We start from the raw sequence: 25341 nt of genomic DNA on the forward strand, positions 1-25341 counted from the left end.
GGCCGCGATAGTGAGAGGCCCGCGCACCGCGATGAAGAGCGGTCCCCGCACCGTGATAAAGAGTGGCCCCCGCTTGCCGCAACTAGAGAAAGCCCTCGCACGAACCGAAGACCCAACACAGCCAAAAATAAATAAAGTAGCTATAAAAGACCAGTATCTACTAGTTATACTGTATTATTTTAATGTTAAGGTTATTATATAGTGACAGATTTTAAAACATGAATTTTATCTATTGAAAAACAAGTTGGAGGTGAAAATATTCACATATGGCCTGCACCTAGTACAAAACTACACTCCAAATTATCAAACTAATCACTAGTCAGATGCAAATATCAGATATTAGTACTTGGTAGGCTGGGACTTGAGAACTTTTCTTCAACAGATTTCAAATTTGTTGATAATAACAACTCCGCAAATTTCATTATAGCTCTATGAAATAGATTCTTTAAAGGCCAAAACAAAACAAACAAAAACAAAACAACACATGCACATTGCTTAACCAAGTTTGTAAATTAAGCTAAAGAATCAAAAAGTTGTGTCTGGATTTCTAACATCATACCCGCAATTGAACAAATAGAGTTGCTCTGCCTTTAAGTCAAATACATGTCTCTGGTATTTAAATGCACCGTTGTTCGTCTGATTTCTCCCTTTCCTCTATAATCAGCACCACGTTCTCCTTACTGGTCAGATGGATGGAGTGGAAAGAATGGACTTTAGCATCCAGCAGAGCTGGGCTGTGAACGCCGCCCCACCACTGACCGGACCAGCAGTTAGCTCCTCCCGTCTCAGTTCTCTCCCACTAAAAGGGGCTCGTGATATCTACTCAACAGGGCTGCTGTGGAGAAAATGGGGTTTTAATGAGATGCTGTATATAAAATTCACAGTGCACGCTAAGGGCTGAGAATCACATGCTAAGGGCAGCTTGCAAAGTCCTTTCTCTTCCATGGAACTGTCATGGCAATATAATCCCATTCTTTTTTAGTGAGTAAGGATATAAGGGCCTCAGAAGGTGAGGTGATTTTCCTGAAGTCCACTAACCAGTGAGAGTGAGCGAGGCTCCGGCACCCAGGGCCACCTCCTGCCTGGTCCAGCAAGTTAAGCGATAAATCTCTACTCTTCAAACTAGTACAGCTGGGGATGAAATCCTTCTAGTGAACCCTCTTATTTTTCTTATGTATCTCACCCTCCTAATGCGAACGGCAAATGTGCAGTTTGGAATAGCCTTGGCCGTGGGGATGATCAGAGCCAACCGAAGGGGACAGCAATGCTCAACCCCTGGGGAAGGAGGCACAAAACAGGCGGCACGCTTGCCTCTACCCCGTAACCACTCTCCAGAAGAAGCCAAGCCGTGGCTGCCCCCACTGGGACAGGTAGACGGGCACACGCTCTGATTTGGGGGAATGCAGGGAGCCATTTCCCCCGCCTGAATTTGGTGCAAATTACAAATTCTTAAAGAACTTCCCTGGGCATTCCGACTTTACCATTTACAATCTCTTGCTGCCTCTGAGAAGCAGAGCTGTCACGGACGCCCAGCAAACCGAGGTGGCCACCTAGACGGACCGGCGCACGGGGCCCCCGCTGCAGCTTCAGGAAGACGGCAGCCCACCCTCCGCCCCGTGCCCTCTCGAGGCTGGTACCTCTGTGACAGCTTACCAGTTACACTGACTTCCAATGAGTGCTGCTGCACGAGGTTTCGTGGACCAGGACGTCCCACAGTCACTTATGAAGACTGTCACGGCGTTAGGGACAAAGGGTCCAGGCGCTATGATTTGTCTGAAACACACCACACCCACTTCGTGCATAAAAAGGCCTGGATTTTTCAGTTCTAATATTCAGCTGAAAATAACGTTTGGAATTTGGTTTCCAAACAAATTGCAGCTTTGGGGAGAAAAAAATCATAACAATATAAAAAAAATCAAATTATTTGTTAAAATCCCGACAGCCTTACTTGGGTGTGGGTATTGCCAAGCACTATCTATCTGCCTTGAGTGCGCACAGGTACAACCTGCGTGGCCCCTGACTTGTGGTTTTAGTTAAATTTTTTTGCTGGATTTCAGCAATGTGACAGTCCAGTCTGTTACATTACTCTGGACTGCTTCTTACTGATGGGGGTCTCAAAACAATCACCTCATACGGAACAATGCCCACATCATACACATTTATCTGAGACTTTACCACCAACCCATCTCTAAAATTTAACATTAACTAAATAACAGAAAGGAAGTAAAAACATTTAAACTAGGACAAAAACCGTGTTCAATAAATGGTTTGGCAATTCTGATCAAGCTTCTAGAAAACAACAAACCAATAAATACAAAGTAACCACAGCCACGCTTCCCCGGGGTGAGGAGAACAGGTGATGACCTAGGGAAGGGGCGCACAGACAGACATACCCTCAAGTAAAACTGAATTACATCAGAGACAATGTGGCCCTGACACAATGTAAATTTAAAACTTTTTTGCATAACGGAATCACTTCGCTGTACACCTGAAACTAACACAGCATTGTAAGTCAACTATCCCTCAATAAAAAAACAAACAAAAACACCTTTTTTTTTTTTTAAAGCCTCAGACATAGAAAATTGTTTTTAAATCTCACCTGAGGTTACTGGTTGGATAATCAGCCTTTCCATGTTGGAAACTCATCTATAAAAGCACGACATTCGAGATCTCGCGAGGCTACTGAGGGGAGAGCAGTGCATGTCCGGCCCCATCCTGATGCCTGGAACCCCCAGGCCATGGGGCCGGGCCAGGCTTCTCATCTGACTGTCCTTTACCTTGTGACTGTATGAACCGAGAAGGGAATGGATTCTAGAAAATTCCAAAGCCAGCTCAAAGCAGCTTGAGAGGTGGAAGATGGCAGGACTCCTCAAGCTATGTGACGCCTGTGGCTTCTAAGCAGTTAGAACGAAACCCCCAGCCTGTGCCAGTGCCAGGCCGGGACTTCCCAAGCAGTTGCACATGGAAGAGCTTCCTCACCTGACATCTGTTTTCTGAAAACACAAGAGAACTTAGGTGGCAGCCAAGGATCTGAGAGCGTGAGGGAAGGTGAGCCACGGGGACGAGGGGGGCACTGGAGGCTGAACCAACAAAATAAGGGAGAAGGAGGTGGCGACGAGCGAAAGACTGAAGAGGAGAAGAGAATTGGGGGGCACCTGTACAAACACACCTCCCATTTTCTCCGGTCTCCCATGTTAGTGACAAATACATTTTTCTTGGCCGTTTAAAAACATTTTTTATTTTGAAACAATATGAGACTTACAGAAGAGCTGTAAAGGACAGAGAGTTCCCGTATTATCTTTCCGTCAGTTTCCCCTAATGTTAACATCTTATAGGTCAAATACAGTTTTTGTTGCCCTGTTCTTCATGCTATTATCAAGAACAGCAGGAGATTGATTAACAAAACTAATAATCCCTTCTTTACTCTCAGCAGTTGGAAGCCGGGATCTGGGTGAAAACACTAACGCCTGCTTGTGCAAAGGGCTCCCAGGCAGAGTCCCCCGTCTCCCCACCTCCCCTCCCCTTCCCCACCTCCCCTCCCCTTCCCCACCTCCCCTCCCCTTCCCCACCTCCCCTCCCCTTCCCCACCTCCCCTCCCCTCCGCCAGCCGCCCAGCCCCAAGGAGGGTGGCATGGAAATCTACTCAAAGCGGAGAGCACGGGGGAAATTGCCAAATGACTCGGAACACTTTCTCAGAATTTTCTTTTCTTTTTAAAAGTGAAAGCGGCTACCCCATGGGGCTGGGACATTATCAAAAGGTGAGAATCTGCTATGAGTAATGAAAGGCACAAAAAAGCGCTCAGGCTCAAATACACCTTCACTGACCCAGCACAATCAGAAGGTTCATTCGACTACCATCTGTACGTACACAGAACATTTAAAGGACTATCTCGGAGCTCTCAACAACGGCTCACAGCTGAGAGCACCTTTGTGAGGGAGATTTTAGTGAAGGAATGAACAAGCAGTGTGATGCTATCCCCATTCTTGGCAGATATTACAGATAAGACGGATACAGACTCCTGGTGCCCAAGCAGCGGCCAGCCAGAATTAGACTGTAACCATGGCTGTAAATCCTTCCAAAGAAAGGGAAGGAGCGAGCAGCAGCTAAGACCCAGCTCACCTGCTGATGTGGAAGCGGCCGGGGTGATGCTCTCAGAGGAGAAACACAGGGGCTGCCTGATCACCCCCCAGACAGAGCACGCAGACCGCCCCTCCTGGTCCTCAGACAGCGGCTCACTTTACAAAAATGAGTTTTCCACAATATTGCTTTGGAATCAAAATTTAAATTCGTGTCCCCCCCAAATCACTTTTTTTTCACTAATTACAGAAAATAAAACTTTTTGAAATGCTCTGACAGCAGCACACAGTGTTATAGTTGGTGTCAACAATCTAGGGATGTCTGCCCACCACCATCAATATGGCCTCCTTGTCTCAACCTAGCAGTGTTTTGCCATCTAGGGAGGGGTTGTTACGTATCTGATGGGCCTCGATCTCCTAGCACGTTAAAAGAATCAAGCACTGATAGACAACCCCACCCAACCAAGTAGACTTGAAGATGAAAACAAAGTTCAAATGTCACTCGACTACACAAACGCAGTGCTTTACTTATTGTAGGTACTTGATAATTGATTCTGTCATGTCCATAATATTAAGTCAAGACAGAAGCTAGATGATTCAGATGTTCACTCCAAGTCAGAATTCTGAACCCAGAGTTCATCGATTCCTAAGGGGGAATCCACGGATAAACATCATAAGATCAATGAGCTCCCTGGAATCGTGGGTGACTTTTTACGTATGCATTTGAGCAATTTTCTGAGCTTCCACAGATGCTCAGAGCCAGGATGGGCTGCCAAGACGGACAGACCCAGCCCCCAGCTGCACAGACACAGATGTGTGATGACTTATCCAAGGACAAAGGGACTTCCTTGTGAGACCTGGGGCAAAATCCCATGTGTCCTTCCTCTGAGACCACCTTACGTCCAGGAGGCTTCCCCTGGGCATACACAAGAGCCTGCAAACGGCGTTTGCTGAGGTTAGGGTTTGGCCTGAGAAACTCAGACTCCCTGCTTTCTTCTCCTCCAAAAAGCAAAAAGCTATACTCAAGTCTCTATAGCTCTCTATGTCCAATCCAGGAGGCCCAGAAAGAAAGATGGAGAAATAGAAGGCCGAACGCCGAAGAGGATGAGGATGGGGGATTGATGGAGGCTACGACCTCTCCCCCACGACCGTATCCAAAAGCACGCGGTCCACTCCTCGGCCAGCACAGAGCACAGGGAGCTTGCCGCCCAGCCCCCTGCTTGGCTAGTCCGGGCGCCAGGACCGAAGGAGAGACCTCAAGGAGCAGGGTGAGGCCCCTGCCCAGCCCCGAGGTGCGGGGGCCGGCGGGCTACTCTGTCTGCCTTGGAAAGGACCAACACACCCCTCTGCGGTTGCATCCCAGGGAGGACAGGAGCGAAACCGCAGCCCCCCGCTGTTCCGAAGGGGAGGAAGAGGAGGGAGGGGCCCGCACCAGAAGTGTGGCGAGCGGTCATCGGGTTAAGACCCGGCCTGGCCCCGCAGCCTCTCTGTCGTCGCGTCGGGATCCACCCTGGGGGGCCTTGGCTCTGGGGAGCCTCCAGGTGGCTCTCCGGTGAGTCAGCGCCCGCAGCGTGCGGAGGGGCTGTGCTCACCCCGTCAGCAAGTACAGCCAGAGCGCGTCTACCTGCCGGGCCCCGATGGCACGGCCGCCCGCGGACGACTCCCGCCGCTGCCGCTCGGGGCCTCCGCCTCCTCCTTCCCCACCGTGTGACTCCGCAGATGCCTCGCCATGACAACTTCTTCTTTTGCCCAGAAAAACAGGATGGAAAGGGAGAGCCTGGAGGAGAGCGAGAAAGCAGGGGACGGAGGCTGGGGAAGCAGAGGGCTGGGGACGACGGAGGACAGAGTGAAGGAAGAGGCCAGAGGGACACGGAGCCAGCGAGGTCACAGGAAAGCCCCGCCACCGGGGCACAAAGGGAAGGCGGCTGAGGGAGCTCCCGAGTCCTTCCAGCCCCGCAGAGCAGGGGCGCGGCGGCCCCAGGCCTCCCCGCGCCCTGCTGCCTGCGCACGGGCACATCCCACGTGAGCGCAGGGCCCCGGTCCCCTGGGCGAGCCAGCCCCGCGTCGGAGCTCTAGGAGCCCCCAAGGCAGAGGCTCAGGCCTTTGGGCCCTCATCAGGCATCACCCAGCTGGGGGCAGCTTCTGGGTCTCCGGCCCCAGGTGGCCCACAGCTCAGCCAGCAGTGACAGCCCCCTTCCACTGGCCGGTGTGTCCCTTGACAGACCCCTAACACAGACCCCTTTAGGACCACAGCCACGTCGATGGGGGTAGGGGCTGTGAGAGGAAATGGAGAGAGAGGCCAGCACCACTGAGATTTCTTCCCCCTGCCACCGTGTCCCCTCTTCCACTGGGCACGCCCTCCTGTTCCAGACTGCGGCCAGGAAGCCACCCACGCGGCGTTTTCCCGCTGCAGGGTGTGATGCCACCCCACGCCTCAGCTCGCAACGGGCCCTCCCATGCCCGGCACTGAGATTTGGTTTTCTTTCTTTCTTTCCTTCCCTCATTTGACACTGTGAGTGGCATCGAACCCTGTGGGACAGAGTGTATAAATGATCCTTGGCCACAAAGAAGACAGGGATGTCCCTTCCTGCCACTCCAGCAAAGACGTGGCACCTCCCCGGCACATCAGCCCGAACGATCGAGGACGGACCAACAAGAGCAGGGGGCTAATACCCTGAAGCTAGGAAAATGGGAAATTAAAAAACAAATCCAGCAAACTACAAAGAGATCAAATGGCCTTTCAGACGCCAATGAAAATGAATCCCAGTCATTTCAAACAAGTTCACCAACTTGCCCCCAAGTCCCTGCCAAAAGGAAGTAGGGTGCTAGAAATGTAGAACAGTGCATTGGAGAGCTAATGGGGAACTCAGCTCTACTGTGATCCCTCCCAGCCTGTGTCCTTCTGTGCCCTTGGTGACTCTCTCTGCCCTGAAGTGATGCCTCTCTTCCAAAAGGCGAAGAGTCTGCAAGACCTCCTAAGCATCTGTCATTCACAGCTCACTCCTGCTAAGGATAAAGGCAAACCTAACATACACTGCTTTTATTCATTCATTTGAACGGCCCTTTAGAACAGGTCATCAATTCACAACAGTCTACCTAAGAAAAGTAAGCTAAAAGATGGGCAGGCTTTGTCTCCATGCAGATGACAAAGAGCTAAGAGGACTCCATGGCCAAGGCCCTCGGTTTCCAATTCTTTTTTATCTCAGGGGACAGCGCAGCAGGATTTGACCACAGACACTAACTTCAAGAAGACCGGGTAGGCAGCCTTGTGGCTAAGTCATGCATTAGGTGAGCAGAGTGGGAAAGCATTCAAAACATGCAAATGTATGAGCCACGTCGGGAAGGGGGTTTGCTGCTCACCTAATAATCTCTCCTGTCTGGGCTTCTAGTCATCCACGATCCTCTCCACTACACAGGCTTGGAGCTACTGTTATTTTTACTTACAGATGAGGACACAGAGGCTTAGAAAGACCAGGTACCTTGCCCCAGGGCACGCAGTGGTAAAGCCTGGTGGCCCAGGATACAGATTCAGGTTTCCAACTACTGAGATCAAGAGTTCTTTCTATTATACCACTACCTACAAGAAAAGGCTACCCGGAATTGAATCACTGTGAAAGATTACTGTCTCACTACTGGGGAACATCAGCCCCAAATCGTTTTTCAGGGACAATGGGTTTGCCTTGAGGATGCAACCACCCTGTTCATTCCTATAGGAATTATGTCAGATAGCATGCATTTAGAAATAGGCATGTTTAGTTTTTGAAAAAGGATCATGATTATATTAATCTATTCAACAGCAGCCATGGAGGAAGACTACTATTTACAAATAAATTCTATTTTCGCTGGACTTTTTAACAAAAGCATCTTACAACCAAGAGATCCTGAAAAAACGCAGGACACTCAAAGAAAGGTAAGAAAGATATGTAGTTAAAAATGCTGAAAACTAAATCACACGATCCACGAATCTTTTTCTTTTCCTGTAGCTTCTTAGAGATGCAAGCTCTTAAAAGCAATTCATGCAAAAAACTCAAAAGGTTAAGCTAAGTGGGTGAGCAGGCATTAAATATTAAACGCAAGTTATGTTCATGCTGGTACCGAAACCTAATCATCAGTGCATGTCCCTTTTTTTCTGCCTTGAACAAATAAACAGGACAAAATATATTCTAAACATGATTAAATTGCTAAGAGCACAACACACAGTTGTCAAGGCTATATGTCTCCAGATCCTCAGTGCTCTCTGTTCTATCAACACAACGCCTACAAACTGCAAAAATAATCACTGCCAAAGCTACCCTAGGTGATTACATAAAGTTTTTCTAAAAAGCTGAAAAAAGAATATTTAATCAGGAATCACTAAAGTAAAACACTGCTTACCTTATAGAAAACGGGTTTCACTCTTGTGGATTTTCTTTTACAGCATTAAGCCCAATACAAGTATGTACAACACTCCAAGAAAATTTGACAAAGCATAAAATTATTTACTGTCTTCAAATTATCCTTCTCTCTTTTCAAACATATTTTACAGAGTAAATCTTTGAAATTTCCTTAGGACTTTCTGATATCTTTCTATTTCAAAAGGACAAACCACTTCAGAGATCCATTTAGAGATCTATGCATCCTTGGAATGAGAAAGGAAAAGTTGACAGTGCCACCGAACAACTAGTATCCAAAAGAAATTCTCTTAATCCTGAGCTGTAAAGAGTGCTTGAAGATTACTGCCAGGATCCCTTCCGGAAAGAAAGGCTTATCTTGTCTGCATAACAGTCTTTAGACATTTTAGAGTAAAATCAACTTTCAAGACAGAGAAAAGAAAACCATGCAAGCATGCCTACATTTGGATCAGAATGCACATCCCTGAGAATCAAAGCCCTTGTTTACTTACATGCTGTACATAGAAAGGAAAAGTTCAAAGAAACCTGCACCCTCTGGGAGAAATGATTCCATCTAAGTCGGCTGCTGGGAAATGAGTAAGACACACATTCTCTCTCACTCTCACCCCAGGCAGTGAAAAAAATCCCAAACTGTTCTTTCAAGTCACATTCACAAGGGCTTCCTAGCGCCACCAAGCTCTTCCTCGAAGGCAGCCTGGGGATTGGGGAAGGCTCACCCCCTTGCTCTGGATTTCCACCCCATGCCCTGAACCCGCCTGCTCTGGGAAGGTGCCAGGTTAGGGCACACAGGGAGACGGCAGAACCACGAAGTGCCACATCTTCAGAGCCAGCTCAGAGGGTGGCAAACAAAGCAAGCGGCACTTCTGTGGTGACTGCTTTACACACCTCAAGTTCCCAGAACAAACCAGAAACTCCTTCAACCCCCTCACCTCCAAAGGAACTGTTTATTCCTTTCAAACCCCAAACTATTACAGTAGTGCGAGCTGATTGCTAACAATACTGAAAAAAAATTCCCCACAACGGAGAGGTTGACAGGGGTACACAAAGAGCTGTGACAGTAATAGGCACCCTTGAGGAGAAAGAAGGCAATCAATTATGAACCATTTGCAGAAATTGCGGGGCTGTCAAAAGCCCTACTTACAGCTGTGCTTCATCAAGCCAGGCTGCATTTGATTTTCAAGGGAAATTATTCCTGTTTCTCAAGTGTAGAATATTGTTAGTAAAAATATCCCAAACAGCCCAGGTTCAACCAGGGTCTTATCTGAAAAGAAGTTAATGACCCCTGAGAAGGCTGACGGGCCAGCATGAGAAGCCCAGGAACCAGAGGCAGGTCTCCCCTCTGGGGCGTGACCACCTCCTGTGGGCACCATGGGACAGCGCCAGGGCCATCCCGAAAGACCCAGGACCAGCACCCGCTGGACAGGCATCCTAAAACTCCCAAATCACAGTTTGGAAAATAGAAAAGCATTGCTTTTAGATATAACCTGCTGTTTCTAGGAGGCTAAACATAATAACAGAAGAGAAATTTTATTTTTTAATTCTTCAATTCAAAACTTCCTTTTCACTACTATCCATCACAATGATCACTTTTGATGATCACAGATTCTTTTTTCCCCAAGGAACAAAGAATATGTAAACCGAGTAGCTGCTAGGCATCTGCTAGGATTTTTTAAAAATATACTGAAATCCATTATTACAGACAGATATCTTCAAATTTGAAAAAGGTGAGCTGGTAACTGCTCTAGACTTGAGAGGAATCTGGCAGCAAATGCTTAACATGCTAATATTCTTTAATATTTTTTTCTGCTGTGTTCCTTGGTATCCTTTGCTTTCTCCTTTAATCATCTTAGCAATGAAAATTAGAGCTCAGAGAGCTCCAATTTCAAGCTGAACTGCAGCTTTCACTCCTCTTCTAAATTTCTAACTGATGCTCCAATGTTCCTCTTATAAACCTTTGTTTAGTTATGATAGGCATTAAGAAATAGAAATGGAAATAGCCTCAACATGGTAACTTTCTGCAGAGTTATTTGATTGAATCTTCACATAAAATAAAACCTGGAAAAGAATTTAATTTCCTCCTTAAGAATTTTAATGGGGAACTCAAACATCGTAACAGAGAGGAAACCATTATCCCTAATGGCGTTAACGATCTCCCCAACGCTGCCACCTGCGCCAGCGCCTCACAGCCACGCTGGCCTTAAATAGAGAGCCTAGCTTCTTGAGTGTTAACTTAGCATTCGCCTTTTTAAAAAAAGTCAAGACACAGCAATCCAAACACATCTATTCGATGCTCTAGGATCCACTGCTTCCAAAAAAATGATGAATTTGAACTACAATATTGGGTTCCCACAAGTAAATAACCCACCAGAGACAGAACAGAAAGACTAAAAATGCTGATGACTGCAGTTTAGTAAAAGAAATTGCTTCCTGGGGGCATAACCAGGCCAGTGAAAGTAGCTGAGTATTTGGTTTGTATGAGGAATTGAGAAGAAAGAAAAGGGAGATTTTGGAGGAGGTGGATAGGGAATCGGAGGGAGGAATTCAGGGGGTAAGAAAGGTAAACAGAGAAGAGAGGTGAGGCCAGGTGCCAGTGGCCGCTTGAACTTGCTCTGAAGGTGGCAGGCTCTAGCTCACCCGATCCATGCATCCCACACTGATCACCACCAGTCACCTGGGGCTGGGCCAGTGGCCAGTCACCCAAGGACCAGCTCCTAGGAGTATTGGTTGAAACCCAACTGGGGTGTGGTCCTGCTGTAAATTTTTTAAATACCCGTCATAGTTTATATTTCCTCCATTCTTGTTTCGTATTTAAGACAAAAGGAAGAAATATAAAACAGAGTTATAATCTCAAAGTCAGTTAAAACTGAACTGTGTACTTACGAAGATCATGTCAGACAGACAATTTCTGAAAGGAGAGCTAACTAAGAACAGTTAAAAATGTAGGAAAGGAATGGAATGTGACAACGGTTGGTGAGGATGTGGAGGAACTGGAACCCTCGTACGCTGCTGGTGGGAATGTAAAACGGCACAGGGCTGTCTGTGCAAGTGAGTTGGGCTGTTCCTCAAAAAAGCTAAACATAGAATTACCACATGACCCAGCAATTCCACTCTGAGTGGCATACACAAAAGAAGTGAAAACAAGGTCTTAAACAGATATTTGTATGCCAATGTCACTGCAGCGTTACTCACAACAGCCAAACGGTGGAAACAACCCACGTGTCCATCAATAGATGAATGGATAAACAAAATGTAGTGTGTGTGTGTGTGTGTGTGTGTGTGTGTGTGTATATATATATATATATATATATATATATATATATATATATATATATATACACACACACACACAATGGAATATCATTCAGCCATAAAAGGAGTAAAGTTTTGATACATGCTACCACATGGATGAACCTTGAAAACATTATGCAGAAACAAAAGGACAAATATTATACGATCACACTCACATGAGGTAACCAGAATAGGCAAATGAGACAGAAAGTATAAGAGGTTTCCAGGCGACTAGGGGGTGGGATGAATGGGTGGTTATTGTCTAATGGGTACTGAGTTTCTATTTGGCAGGATGAAAAAGTTCTGGAAATGGATAGTGGTAATGGTTTGCACAATATTGTGAATGTTAATGCCACGAAGTGTACACTTAAAAATGGTGAAAATGGCAAATTTTATGTTTTATATATTTTATAACAAAATGACAACATTCCAAAAATAATTTATCTTCAGCCAAAAATAAATGTAGTAAATGAATACAATAGTAATTTTTATGTGACCCTCAGAACACCTGAGCTTAGATTTTTCCTAGTCAAACCATCCTAGTATACGAATGGCCACGTTTGCACTACTCTTTGGTGGCATGCCAGAAGTCATGCAGGAGGTTGGGCCAGGGTCAAGGATTCCTACTAGTACTTCACTTCAAATAAAGAAGGAAACTATTTTCTTTAAAGAAAAAAAAAAAATGTTTGTATTGACTGTTGTACCTAGGGATAGGATAACTCCATCTTTTTCTCCCCGCCTCAGGTGCAGGTGGGAATTAACACTCGCCTGCCAGGTCCTTGTTTGAGATTTGGGACAGCATCTTACCCTGAACGTCTGCTCCTTCTTCTCCCTGTGGGAAACCTGATCCAGCGTGCCATCAGTCTGACTCCTTTTCAGGCCAGTTGTGATGTCAGGGACGTTGCTGAAATCTGCATGAAAAGTGAGAAAAACATAGGTGAGTTTGGCCATCTGCAAAGAATAGTAGTGACTGACTTAGAGGCTCAGATAGAGAAAGAGAGGAAAAATAAAATTAACTAACAACCTAGAAGGCAGGACATCATTGTCCTTAGTGATACTGATGTTACCATATGCATAGCTGGTCTTCTGAAACAGATCTGGGCTCTGGCTAATTGAAGAAGCAGCATCTGCCTGTTTTGGTCAAAGGAGGTCAATGACCAATCAAAACAATGACTTAAATGCCTGGCCACTCTTGTCACTGCCGTGCAAACTTCACTAAGTACACTATTATACAGTGTTGGTACTTCCCTTCCTTTATTTTTGGCTAAGTGAGGGCAAAATCACCAGGGATACCTGGGAAAACCAATGATGTAACACCATAGATTCTTATTACTATCCACAAATTGCTCATTTGCGAGCATAATTCTTCTTTTTCTGGCATCGACCACAATTGCATCCTAAATTGAAAGTCCCAAGAGGAACAGTAAACCTTTGTTAACTTCCAGAGTAAGGGTTAAGAAACAATATAGAAGGTGAGTAGAGCATGTGGCTTTCCAACCTACACTTATACACATATGCCATCCTCAACAGTTCTTTCCAGGGGTTCTCAAATTAACAAATTCAAGAAAGATGGAAAGACCAGCCTCTATCAAAATATTACACAGATTTTCATTCTAATTTTTTTATTTGGTAGCCTATATCCTCTCAACTAGGTGAAACCAGATGGTTTCTGATCTCAGTCAGCTACAAAAAGAAGTCATCGATCTCATACCTGTCTGAGTCGATCTAGGCAGAAAAGTCATGGATAGACATTGGCAAACCATCCAGCATGATGGAGGCGAGGACAGTGGTCTCCAGGAGACCTTTAGAAGCTATGGGAGGAGGTTGATGGAACTCATGGACAGAAACGCTGGTCCATGATCCAGGCTGATGTCACCAATCACTACACAAGAGGAGACCTAAAGAAAATGTCGTAACGGTCTACAGAATTCTGGAGCTCCAATTTCTTCTTCCTTTTACTTCTTCTAACACCTTAACCCTGCCCAGAAAAGGACCACGCCGTCTATTTCACATAAGGAGATACAGACAAGGGAGGTAGCAAGGCTTTTATGTCTTAGGTGACTGGGTAGATGGGAAGAGTACGGGCTGGGAGTGGGCGTCACAAGCTCAGCTTGGGCAAAGCTGATTTGGAGATGCAGGTGGGTCATTCAGTGCAACATACCCAGGAGTCCAGTAGCACAAGAAAGGTCTGCACAGGGACGTGGCTTTGGAGCCATCATCATACACTTGGCAGTGAAGCCACGGGGATGGATGGTGCCTCCAGGGAGAATGTGCAGAATGGGACAAGAGGAGGCCCAGGGAGAGAACCCTGGAACCGCTAAGGCACAGTGTGCCGGACAGGAGGTACCTCTCTCTTTAGAGAGAAGCAACAGCCAGAGAAGCACAAGGAAATCAAGAAAGAGCAATGCCACAGACGCCGCACAATGTAAAAATACATTACCTAGGCAACAGAGTCAGATTTGCATTATTGCTGCCTTTACCTTATAAATAAAAAGCTCCAATATTTCCAAAGAGTTGTATTAAGTACAGGAAATACAACACACAATCAATGCATTTATTCGTGATGATGATTTCTACAGCGCCTGCTCTGTGTCAGGTAGGTACTACGTTCTGGGGATACAAAGATGAAAGCGACCTCAAGTCCCCTGAAGAGCTCAGAGACGGCGTGGCCACAAGGAGCCTTGGAGCCCGGAGGCGCCAGATGGATATGCTGGAGAAAATAACATGGTTGATGTCAAAAGCGGAAGCGAATTCTGAGTCATCTCTTCAATATATTCACACAACTTTGGAACTTCCTTAAACGCTGAAAATTCCCAGAACCACCTTTTACCTCTTACAAAGGCAAAGTGTTTTCCTGCTAGCAGAACATGCCATGCCCTTCCTCTCAAAATCCTGCTCACCCCAGGACCAGAGGCTTTACTATGAATCGGTGAGGCTCTGCAGGCACCTTTGCAGCCCCTTAACTGCAGGGAGGCCCCTGGTGTGGCCTGGGTCCTCTCTGAGGCAGGGCTTGGGCAGGAAGGATCACGGGACCCAGCTCCCACCGAGGCTGGCCCCGGGGACCCCTGAGAACGCAGCTCTGCAAGATAGGACGTCTCGAGCTGTTCCGCCACCCAAATTTCAAGAGGTTGACTGGCAGCTGGGCATCGACAGAGCCTCGGGGGTGACTGGTTCCCCTTCCAACCCCACCAGCAGGGCGCCCGCGCTGTCCTGGAGGTGGCAAAGCACGAGGAAGCCTAGCTTGACAGTGTCCACGGCTGCGGGCCTGGGTCCAGGAGCCTCAGGTTTCAACTGGACCTGCATCCCTGTCTGTAAAAAGCAGTGTGCCCTTCACGTTCTTTCTAGAGGAGAAATGAGAACAAAGTAGGTTCTGGAGGAATAGCAGACTGGCTGAAAAAAAAGTGTAGGCCGGTGAAATTCGAATCTTTACAAAGTTCTTTTAAACAGGCACCGCGCTGACATCCTGTCCTGGGTGCCAAATGCCTATGCGTAGCCCCACTTACACTCTGCCCACATCCTGAGCGCCAGCTGCTAGAGTGAATAAATATATCCTTCCCCTCCCAGCCAAAAACTGGCTTCCCACCTTGGGAGAGCCTCCGTGCGGCCCTGTTCACTAGACACATGTTGGGGCACTGGATCCCTACCAGGGAACACGGGGCATGTGTTACCAGGGCCGTGACACCGCCCACCCTGGGCTCAGCTGCTGCAGGACAGATGTTCAGACGCGCTCCGGAAGAGTCTTTAGCCAATGTGATCGTAAATAATGAAAAATAACAAAATTACAAATCCAAGTCAAGACATCTATTTATAACCGGTGAATACACTCTGTCTTTCTCATCTTATTCCTTGTGGAAATTAACAATTTGGGGTGAGGTCTAGCAATGTGAAACATCTAGCATCTAACTCAGCTGACATGAGCTTCTACTCAGCAGGTGAGTGAGCAGAGCTGCGACCTTCCAAGTCACAGGCTCTGTTCCTCCATGTGGACCACTCGGTCCATTTATTTATCCCCTGGTCGGATGGGGGCTGAGTACTGCACACCCACAGAGTACCAGGTGCTGTGTCAGATGCCGTACACGAGACCAGCCTCAGACATCTTTCTCCTTTAAAACAAACATTTTTGGAGAGTGACGACACACTGGGCAGGCTATCCCGGAAGGTGACTGACCCCCACTCCCCTGCACACCCTATCGTTCCCCACAGACAACAAGGGAAACACCGGGCTTCAGGTGCGACACGCCCTGGTCACTCAGTGTCTTCCTGTTCTGAACATCAGTACAGACCCCACAGGTATCACAGTCGGCCAAGTAACTGGCAACCCCAAACCCTTTATAATTAAAGGTCAAAACATGTGTTCAAGTAACATCCTGGGTATCAACTTAAAAATGGAAACGTTAGGATAAATGCTAAAGTTAAGGTCGCTTCACCCATACAGCTCACACGTGAATTCAAAGTTTGCATTTACGTCACTTCCAAATCCAGTTTAGCACAGTTAATATGCAGGAGAGTGGGCTTTGCCATTTATTTCCCCCAGGCCTGTTAAGAAGCAGCAGGCTATCTGGGTGCTAAGTCTGATGATGTGTGCAAAGGGGACTTCCAGGAAATAGGTGTCACTGGGGGTCGGGAAGAGGGTTTGGTGGCGTCCCTGCCGATCTCCCACCTGCTGCTTACTCTTCAGGAACCTCTCTGCTCAGCAGGCAGCTAGGATGTTGGGCTCGTCTGGCTGATGCCATCCCATCACCCTGTCCTGCTGGGTGCTTCCTCCTTACTCAACCAGGCAGCACGGGCAGAGGCAACAAGTTCTTCCCAGTCCCCGACACCCGCCCAGGTGGCCGCCAGCAGCGCCCAGAGACAGCAGGCAGCTTCTAGCTGTAGGAGGCGGGCGAGGTGCTCTTCCCGGGCGGCAGACAGACAGCTGGTTCCCAGAAAAGAGAGAAAGTCTGAGCGTGCCTCTGTGTTCTCAGGAACAAAACTGTAAGAGGAATTGAGTTAAAATCTCGAGATGACATCAATCCCGAGGCCAAAAACAAGAAACTAACATGAGAGGAGAGCATTTGTTTCCCCCTATTTAATACAGTAAGACTTTTTTGAGAAATAAATGATGGTAGTCACAGCATCAGGAAAAGCTCTGCTTCAATTTGTGGGTTGAGGAGTCATTTGAAGGAGACTGAAAGGATAGGCAATGAGAACAGGAATTATTTTGAAACTACACTTTTTGTGCTTCAAAGCATATTGTACACTGATTCTCAGTACTATACGCTCCAAAGCCCCCCTTTTGATAATATATACTTTTACTAGCCTGAAATAAAATTCCTTCTTAACGTAATCTACCTCCACACATAATTTCACAAAAAAATAATATATGCCTTAATAGTAACACGAGGAGAAAAATAAATGGAAAGTAACAATTTTTTATAAAATAGGTATTTCAGTATGTAAATGCGTGGGCACAACCACTCTAGAAACCGTGACGAAGTTGTCCAAAGCCTGCCCCACAGAGAATCACGGGGACTGTCTCAGCTTCATCACAGACCCAGGCCGGGGTGTCTTGGTGGAGATTTAAATGCCTACGGGGCGCTGCCATCGCACCTACGGGGTGACACGATTTTCCAAACAGGCAAAGACATCTGACAAAGTTCTGAACAAAACAAAGGTCAAACTCCCGTTGATTTATTGGGTTGATGCACTCCTATAAAATTCAAAGTACCCTACAGCTGAGGGGAAAAAATAATTTGTGTTCACTTGTAAAATGGAGCTGGTTCTTGGCTCAAGTAATTCCACCATGGTTTTCACCTACTTGAATGTCCGGGAGAACAGCTCTGCAGTGTGAGGGACTGACTTAAACATGCAGGACCGCCAGCACCACGGCCCCAAACACTAAATGCCACCTTCCCCCAATTCATTATGAAAACCAAAAACAGACCCATAAACTTCCAAAATGTCACTGGTGGGCAGTACCTCGGCTGCTGAGAACTGTCTCTGCCCCTCTCCACGGCCAGGACTTCAACTTCACCTCTGGGAGGGTCAGTGACATCAGAGGACACCGAATGCACCAAAAAGCACACAGCCCAGAGCAGGTGCAAAGGGAATATTAGCGCCCTCACTTCCTGAAAAAAGGAGATACACTCACCAGAGCAATTTAAAAGACAGCATTTCAATAAATAATGTAGCATATTTTACTGGGGCTCTCATCTTGGGATCAAAAATGTTTTATTTGATTAATCATCAGCCCTTAGACTCCCTCTGAGGTAAAAACTACAGAACGATAATCTTCTATGAAGATGACTGAAAAAAAATAATCTAAAAAATAATATCAAAGAAGTTACAAGTAAATAATAAATGATTTAAGTTTTCAACCACATAATGCCCTGTGGCATCGAAGTTGTACATCCTTGACACTTAACAGTTTTATATCTGCAGCCATCCCTCAGTATCCGAGGGGGACTGGTTCTAGGACCCACAGGGAACCCAAATCTGAGGATGCTCAAGTCCTTTACAGCACAGAATAGTATTTTCCATCCACTGTTGATCAACTCCGAGGATGCAGAACCTGCACATACAGAGGGCCAGCTGTACTTATATTCACAGTTTGATCTACAGCCATACCACCCAGAATGTGCCCGATCTCATCACATACACAGTTTGTGTGAATTATGTTCTTAATCTACTTGATTTATTCAATTTCTCTATTCAATTTCTCAGAATCTCTACTATGTAATTCCATAAATGAACAGCTTGTAAAGAATCAATGAATTTTACATCTGAAAAGAATCTTAGAAAGTATCCAATTCCTTCATCTGATGTACCTTGTGTTACTTAAAAAAGTGTGAGTGTAATTTTAAGAAAAGGTAAAGATTTTGGTAAATCAAGGCTGCCAGTAGAAGGATATAGCATTTTGTAAATACAAAATTACAATTTTTTTTCAGTTCTCCAAGCTTCACACACTATATACAATTCTGTATTAATGCTTTTGACATAGTTTATCTTGGTGTCAAGAGCACATTGGGCATTGAGTTCATTTGCACAGAAAAGCTTAAAAATCTCTCAATTTTTAAATATCAATTTGCAAACTTTGTATAGCATTGGTTATTCTTAATTAACTCAGATTTCCCTAAATTTTACTCATGCTTTTACTTAAAAATGCAATGGTGTGTGACATCTTTCATTAGTGACATTTGCTGTGCTCTGTCATCCAAGCAAATATCAATCATCATCGGTCAGTGAAAGAGAATGAAAATCAAACCATTTAAATGAAATAACAGAAGGACTACTCAATGAGAGAAAAAAATAACCATATTTGTTGACCACATTCAAAGGCTAGTCAAGTCTAACCTGTACCATGAACAAACAGATCACCATTACTTTATGTTCTTCTGATGTAGATAGAAATTGATCTACTTTTCAGAAGATATCTGGGACTCTACAATTCTTTATTGTTATTATTCTTTTGTCAAGGAAATTCAAGGCAGCAGTATGAATGTCATTGTTAAGCTTGCAAAGAAATAAATTCTATCATAACATAAATGTCATGCCAGAAAAAAATGTAATTTCATAAATCTTCCAAGTGCACTTGACCTGAGGTCACATTCCAGTTGGTAATGTTCTTGACAATGCAAGGTCTCTGGCGATAAAAGAGAGAAGTAAATACTGGTAGTAAATGTTTCTTAATAGCAGGCTGCCATGATTTGATTCAATTACCTTGTGATAAATATTCTCAGCATCTGAAAGAACATTTAGAGGAACAGGACCATGGCGGGTGTTTTCATGGTGGGAATGTGCTGCAGGCCACCTCCACGCTCATTATAACATGGCGGAGGGAAAGGCCTTCCTGGAAGAGGGGGGGGAATGCAGGTGCACCCATGCTCTCGGGCTCCAGGAGGCTATGGCAGTGCAGGGGGCCTCCCATGGTACCTTATCCGGGTCCCTGATGGAAGGTACAAAGTCAAAGGCAACAGGATCTTCAGCCAGAGTTTCGTTTCCACCAGAAACTGGTCCCTGCAGAGCTGGGAGGACCACCCAGATGTCACAGTCAGGGGCATGTAACAGACACCACTGTATTTCTGACACTTAAAGAACTTTGATAAAGAAGAATTTAAGTTCAAAACCCTTACAAACTACCTAGTTGGAATTCTACTTAAAGACCCTGAGGGACTTCCCTGGTGGTCCAGTGGTTAAGACTCTGCGCTTCCATTGCAGGGGGCACGGCTGGCTTCGATCCCTGGTTGCGGAACTAAGATCCCACATGCTGCGCGGTGCAGCAAAAAAGGAAAAAATAATAATAATAAAATAAAAACATTAAAAAAAAAATAAAGACGCTGAGAAGAACCCTAAAAACTCATTACTCGCAAGTTTCTATTGGGGGATGTGCTGTAAGAAAAAGGAAACCTGAGGACCACCTCCTTTCAGGAAGTGCTACTGTTCTGTGGGATTAAAAGAGGGTAAAAAAAAGAACAGTATTCAGCCATGAAAAGGATGAATGAATGAAGTACTGAGTCACGCAGCAACATGGATAAAGCTAGAAAACATCACGCTAAACAAAAGAAGGCAGAAACACAGGCTACATATTGTACGATTCCATTTCTATGAAATAGAATAGGTGAATCCACAGAAACAGAAAGCAGACGCATGGCTGTCGGGGGCTGAGGAGAGTGGAGGAGGAGTGATGGCTGAGGGCATGAGGGCTTCTTTTCTTTTTTTTTTTTATTTTGCAGTGATGAAAATGTTCTGGAATTAGACAGTGGTCATGGTTGTACCACTTTGCGAATATACTAAAAACCACTGATTTGTACACTTTTAGAGGTGACTTTAATGGTATGTGAATTACACTTAACTTTTTAAAAAGAAGGTGAAGATGTCAGTGCAGATTTTACAGGAGAGAAATTAGAGTTACAATAGAACTCCACCATAAGTGGGTTCCAAAGAACCAAATCACACGAAATACACAGCTGCATTACTGCAAGGTTAATGAAAATCAGTGTGAATTATCTAAATAAATAAAGGCGCAAGAATAAAGATAGCAAAACTATTACTAAACAATCGACCTCTCCCTGCACTGAGCAAGCCCCAAATGATCACAAGGCAGTTAGTTCCTAATCGCCACCCCCAGTCCCCAGATAAGAACTCAGATAAGAAGACAAGGGCCGTTATCAATGCAGTTACATGTAAATTTGCTGTACTGCAGGACACATTATTATTGGGTTTTACTCTATGTATGTTAATAGAGGAATATTTAAAAGGAAAAAAAAGTGGTTAAAATCCAGTTCCCCTACATGGAGGGAAATACAAGAAAATACAGTTCTCTCCCTATCTACGATTGACCATGACCTTGTCCAAGTTACTAGCAACTTAATGTGTCTCTGTGCCTTGATTTACCCAGCTGTGAAGGTAAAATAATAATAACACATCTCTGCTCCATAGGGTGATGTAACGGATAATTAATGCTTTTAAGGTTCTTGGTGATCTTTATATTTGAGACAGCCTGTTATTATGACGAAGGCTTAACAAACACCTTCTCTCCAGCAGTCAAGACCTGATTCTATTTAAAGAGGTAATGAGATTTGCTGCAAAACCAAATGGAATGCTTGATCCATTACTTTGCTTTTTTCACTTCATAAACTTGTGTAAAATAAATGCACATTCCTGTAGTTGTTTAACTTGGTGCTTTAATCATATTGAATAACTGAATTTTAGAAAAAGAAAAAATGCTAAACTCTTTTATCCGATCCTTCATTCTAAGAGGATTTAGAAAAGGAGGAGTTACAATAACCTGCCCAAGGTCAATCATGAGGCCTGGAGCTAGAATCCAGGTCCCAGACCCACTGTCTTTTATAAACATTAGTACCCCCAAATTAAACTTAAAACACATCTATCAGCATTGACTTTTACCGGGGATACAGATGTTACTATTCTTTTTTTAGCTGTGGTTTTGGTTTATCTGTCAAAACAAACCCGTGGGCACCAATCAACGCATTAAAGTCGCAGAGCAGTGCAGACGTAGGACTTGATCTGCAGTCACGCCCTTTGGAGCCGGGGTGTATGTCATGGGCCATCCCAGAGTCCCTCAGGCAGGTGGGCAAGTGAGCAGAGCCTTCAGTTCTGAGGAAGTCTCAGCACAATTCCCTTGCAACCAGATTTATAAAAAGAAATCTGGGAAGCTTCAAGGTACACTCCAAGGTTGCTTTTTATCCCCCAGGACCCACACTTGGGACGCTGCCTTTCCTTGCTAGACACGCCTATCAACCTGCCTTTCACTTAATAGACAGTTGAGTGAAAGACCTGCTATTCACCAAGAAGTGTGCTCGCTGCTGTGTCCGAAACATCTTTGTGTTCTTAAAAGTCCCTGTTTTTCAAGGGACTTTCAGTCTCTTGAAAACAGTACGTAAATTATGACAAGCACACAGAGTGACACTACAAGGCAATAAATCTTAACTTCCACATCAGGTATACAGACAAAATGCTTTCAGAGCTCAGAAGAGGAAGAGCCCACGATCCCTCCAAGGTGACATGCAGGCAGCCCCCCTACTTCTTACAGAATACAATCCTAAAAGTAGGAAAACTGAGTTTATAGGTTCTGTGAAGACTTCTATTCCCAGGGGTCTAAACAAATTAGAATATTCCTATTTATACCTCGGCTTTTAAACACACCTGATACATGTCTTAATCTCCTCCTCCTCCTTCCCCAGGGAAGGCACATGACCTGCTGAAGATCAAATAACATCCCTCAGGGAGCTACAGGCTCACCAGCCCAAACACACCTGACAACTGGCATTTTGGGGTCACAGGTATTAAGCTATGAAACCAAGGCTTCTTATCAACATTTTTCAGGTCCCTTTTCCCCTCATTTTTATAAAATAATAATGACAAAATTCAATAAACATTCAAAAAATCTTGCGGATACTACTAAACAAAGATGCCTAAACCTCGCAGAAAGGTGATGTGGTCCTTCATCAACTGAAACATGAAAGTCAGAATTAGATTCACAAATAGCAATTTAGGAGTAAATAATTAGTGTTGGAAAGGTAAAGGCAGAAAAGCTGACAATAGCATGCCCTTCTGTTTAGAAGCTTCGAAGTGCTTCACTGGAAATTCCGGATTCCCTCAGAAGCCCGTTGGGAAACTTTGGGGAGGAAGGGACATTCTAGAAACTGTTCCACGTGGCACAGCATCTGCCCCCGTCCTGGGGCAGCTGGTCAGGGCTCCTCACAGAAGACACAAAATAATTTTGCTGACAACTGCATATGTCTCTTAGCAAATAAATTTTCCCAGAGCTAAAGGGATTTGCATGGGATTGGACAATTTATAAAAAGAGAATCAGAGCTGAGTCCTGTAGGATTAGAAATAAATTTATAAGCTGCATAAATCATAACTGAATTGTTTGAAATGAAAGGAATTAATTTGCAGCACTTGAATTTCAAACTTGATTGTTTTCTCCTATAAACAAACATGTGTTTGCCTTACACGATGAGTGAAAATCTTTAAAGTCGGCAAGTTGTCATTCAAATCTCCTCTTTTTCCCTTTATGTGGTTACCTTTGATGAGTTGTGGGATTTTATGGATGGCTTTCAGTATAAGCCATTAAAACCATTTGGAAACAGGTGGGATATTCACTATAAATACAGAGGCTTAATACAAGGTGTTCCAAAATGAACTCTTGGTCATCTGCCAAAACCGCTTCACAGACAGCTTCCCCATCTTAATTGCTGACAATTTCATCCTTTCCGTTGCTCAGGCAAAACCCGGGAGTCCTCCTTGGCCTCCTTTCCTTCCCTCACACCACACAGCCATCTCTGAGCAAGTTCTGTTGGCTCCACCTCCACCGCGACCACTGAGAACAAAGCCACCATCACCTCTCGCCTGGTCGCTGCAAAAGCCTCTGTCCCACCCTGGCCTCCTACAGTCCATTCATTCTCAACAGTCACTGATTCTTTTAAAACACTGCTCAGATCATGTCACTTCTCTGCTCAGATACATGGGATGGTCCCGCGTGTTCCCCAGAGTCAACGTCAGACCTTGGGAACACACTTAGGAAGCATCCAAACAGCTCTTCTGCAATGGTTATTTCAAGAAAAAACACTTATACGGTGTTGCAAGCTGAAGCGACTGCTTTTTTTCCACAAAACACAATTTTTACTCAAGAAAACGATAGAAAATATTTTTTTTTAATGAGCAAAACGAGCCTGTCATTTCCAAGGGGAAAAAAATGACAGTATTTGTAGATATAATTCAAACTTTCCAGCAAAAATTAGAATTTTGGAAAACTTGTGTTCACCACCATGAGCTTGACAGCTTCCCAATACTTTCCAATGAGATTGGAGGTGATATTAATGAATGTGATTTTTAATGTTATATAATAAAATGTCCATATTTGAAAGGTCTGCATAACCAAGTGACCTAATATTTTGGAAATAACCATTGCATGTTATATAATAATACATGAGTAAAAGATCCATTCAAAGTGCAGGATAGGCCAATGGACGTTAATGTGACAAAGTAAGGAAAGTCCACCAATAAGGTTTCAGATTCCACATTGCAACTAACATTGAAGGAACTACCTCTTGTTGAGCTTTGGTGTAATATTAAATAAGAATATCCACAACTATCTGAAAGGATTATTAAAATACTCCTCCCTTTTCCAACTACAAATCTATGTGAGGTTGAGTTTTCTTCAAATCACTTCCACCAAAACAACACAGTGCAACAGACTAAATGCAGAAGCTGATGTAAAAATCCAGCTGTCTTCTATTAAGACATACATTAAAGAAATTTGCACAAAAGTAAAACAATACCACTCTTCTCACTGATATATACATGATTTTGGTTTGGAGAACTAGTTCATTTTTAGAAATATGCTTATTGTGTTAACATGAAGTGTATTCATTGTTGTTACGTTAAAATAAACTTTAATAGATTTTTTTAAATTTCTCAGTTTAAATTTCTAATATACTAAATACGGATAGATAGTAATACAGCTAAGCTCTTTGGAGTCCCAGATAACTAAGCTCTCTGGGGTCCCTGATAACTTTTTACAGCAAAGGATCTGGAGACCAGCAAGTTTAGCAACTGCAGAATCAGAGCCATTATCATGGTGGACTGATTATTGTCTATTCACACATCTACCCCTCAAAGTCTGCCCACCCCGAAAGTGGGGACTGTGGCTCTTTATTTTGTATCTCTGCCATCAAACACAGTGCTTGACGCATAAACACAAATATATTATCTTACTGGTTCTGGAAGTCAGAAGACTAAACTTGGTCTGCAGGGCTGTATTTCATGTGGAGGCTCAAGGGGAGAATGTTTCCAGGCCTTTTCCAGCTTCCAGAAGCTGCCTGCATTCCTTGGCTCACAGGCCTGCATCACTTCAATCTCTGCTTATGTCATCACATCTTCTCTGACTCTCCAGCCTCTCTCTTATAAAGACCCTGTGATTAGGCCCATCCAGATAATCCAAGATAGTCTCCCCATTTCAAGGTCCTTAATTTAATCACATCTTTGAAGTCCTTTTTGCCATGTAAGCTCCTTTTGCCATATTCACAGGCTCCAGAGATTAGGATGTAGACATTCCTGGGGGAGCCATGATTCTGCCTAC

The 25341-nt window shown here is 44.7% G+C and overlaps 1 protein-coding gene across 1 annotated transcript in view; it reads right to left on the minus strand.

The window, feature by feature from the left end:
* Nucleotides 1-25341, minus strand: part of TIAM2 (TIAM Rac1 associated GEF 2) — a 236727-nt gene that overhangs the window by 27937 nt on the left and 183449 nt on the right. Inside the window, exon 16 of the mRNA XM_082404547.1 lies at nt 12564-12667. Coding sequence (XP_082260673.1) covers nt 12564-12667 — 104 coding nt within the window. The remainder of the gene's footprint in view (nt 1-12563; nt 12668-25341) is intronic.

Source organism: Balaenoptera borealis, assembly GCF_965194805.1.
Source record: "Balaenoptera borealis genome assembly, chromosome: 9".
Taxonomy (NCBI): domain Eukaryota; kingdom Metazoa; phylum Chordata; class Mammalia; order Artiodactyla; family Balaenopteridae; genus Balaenoptera; species Balaenoptera borealis.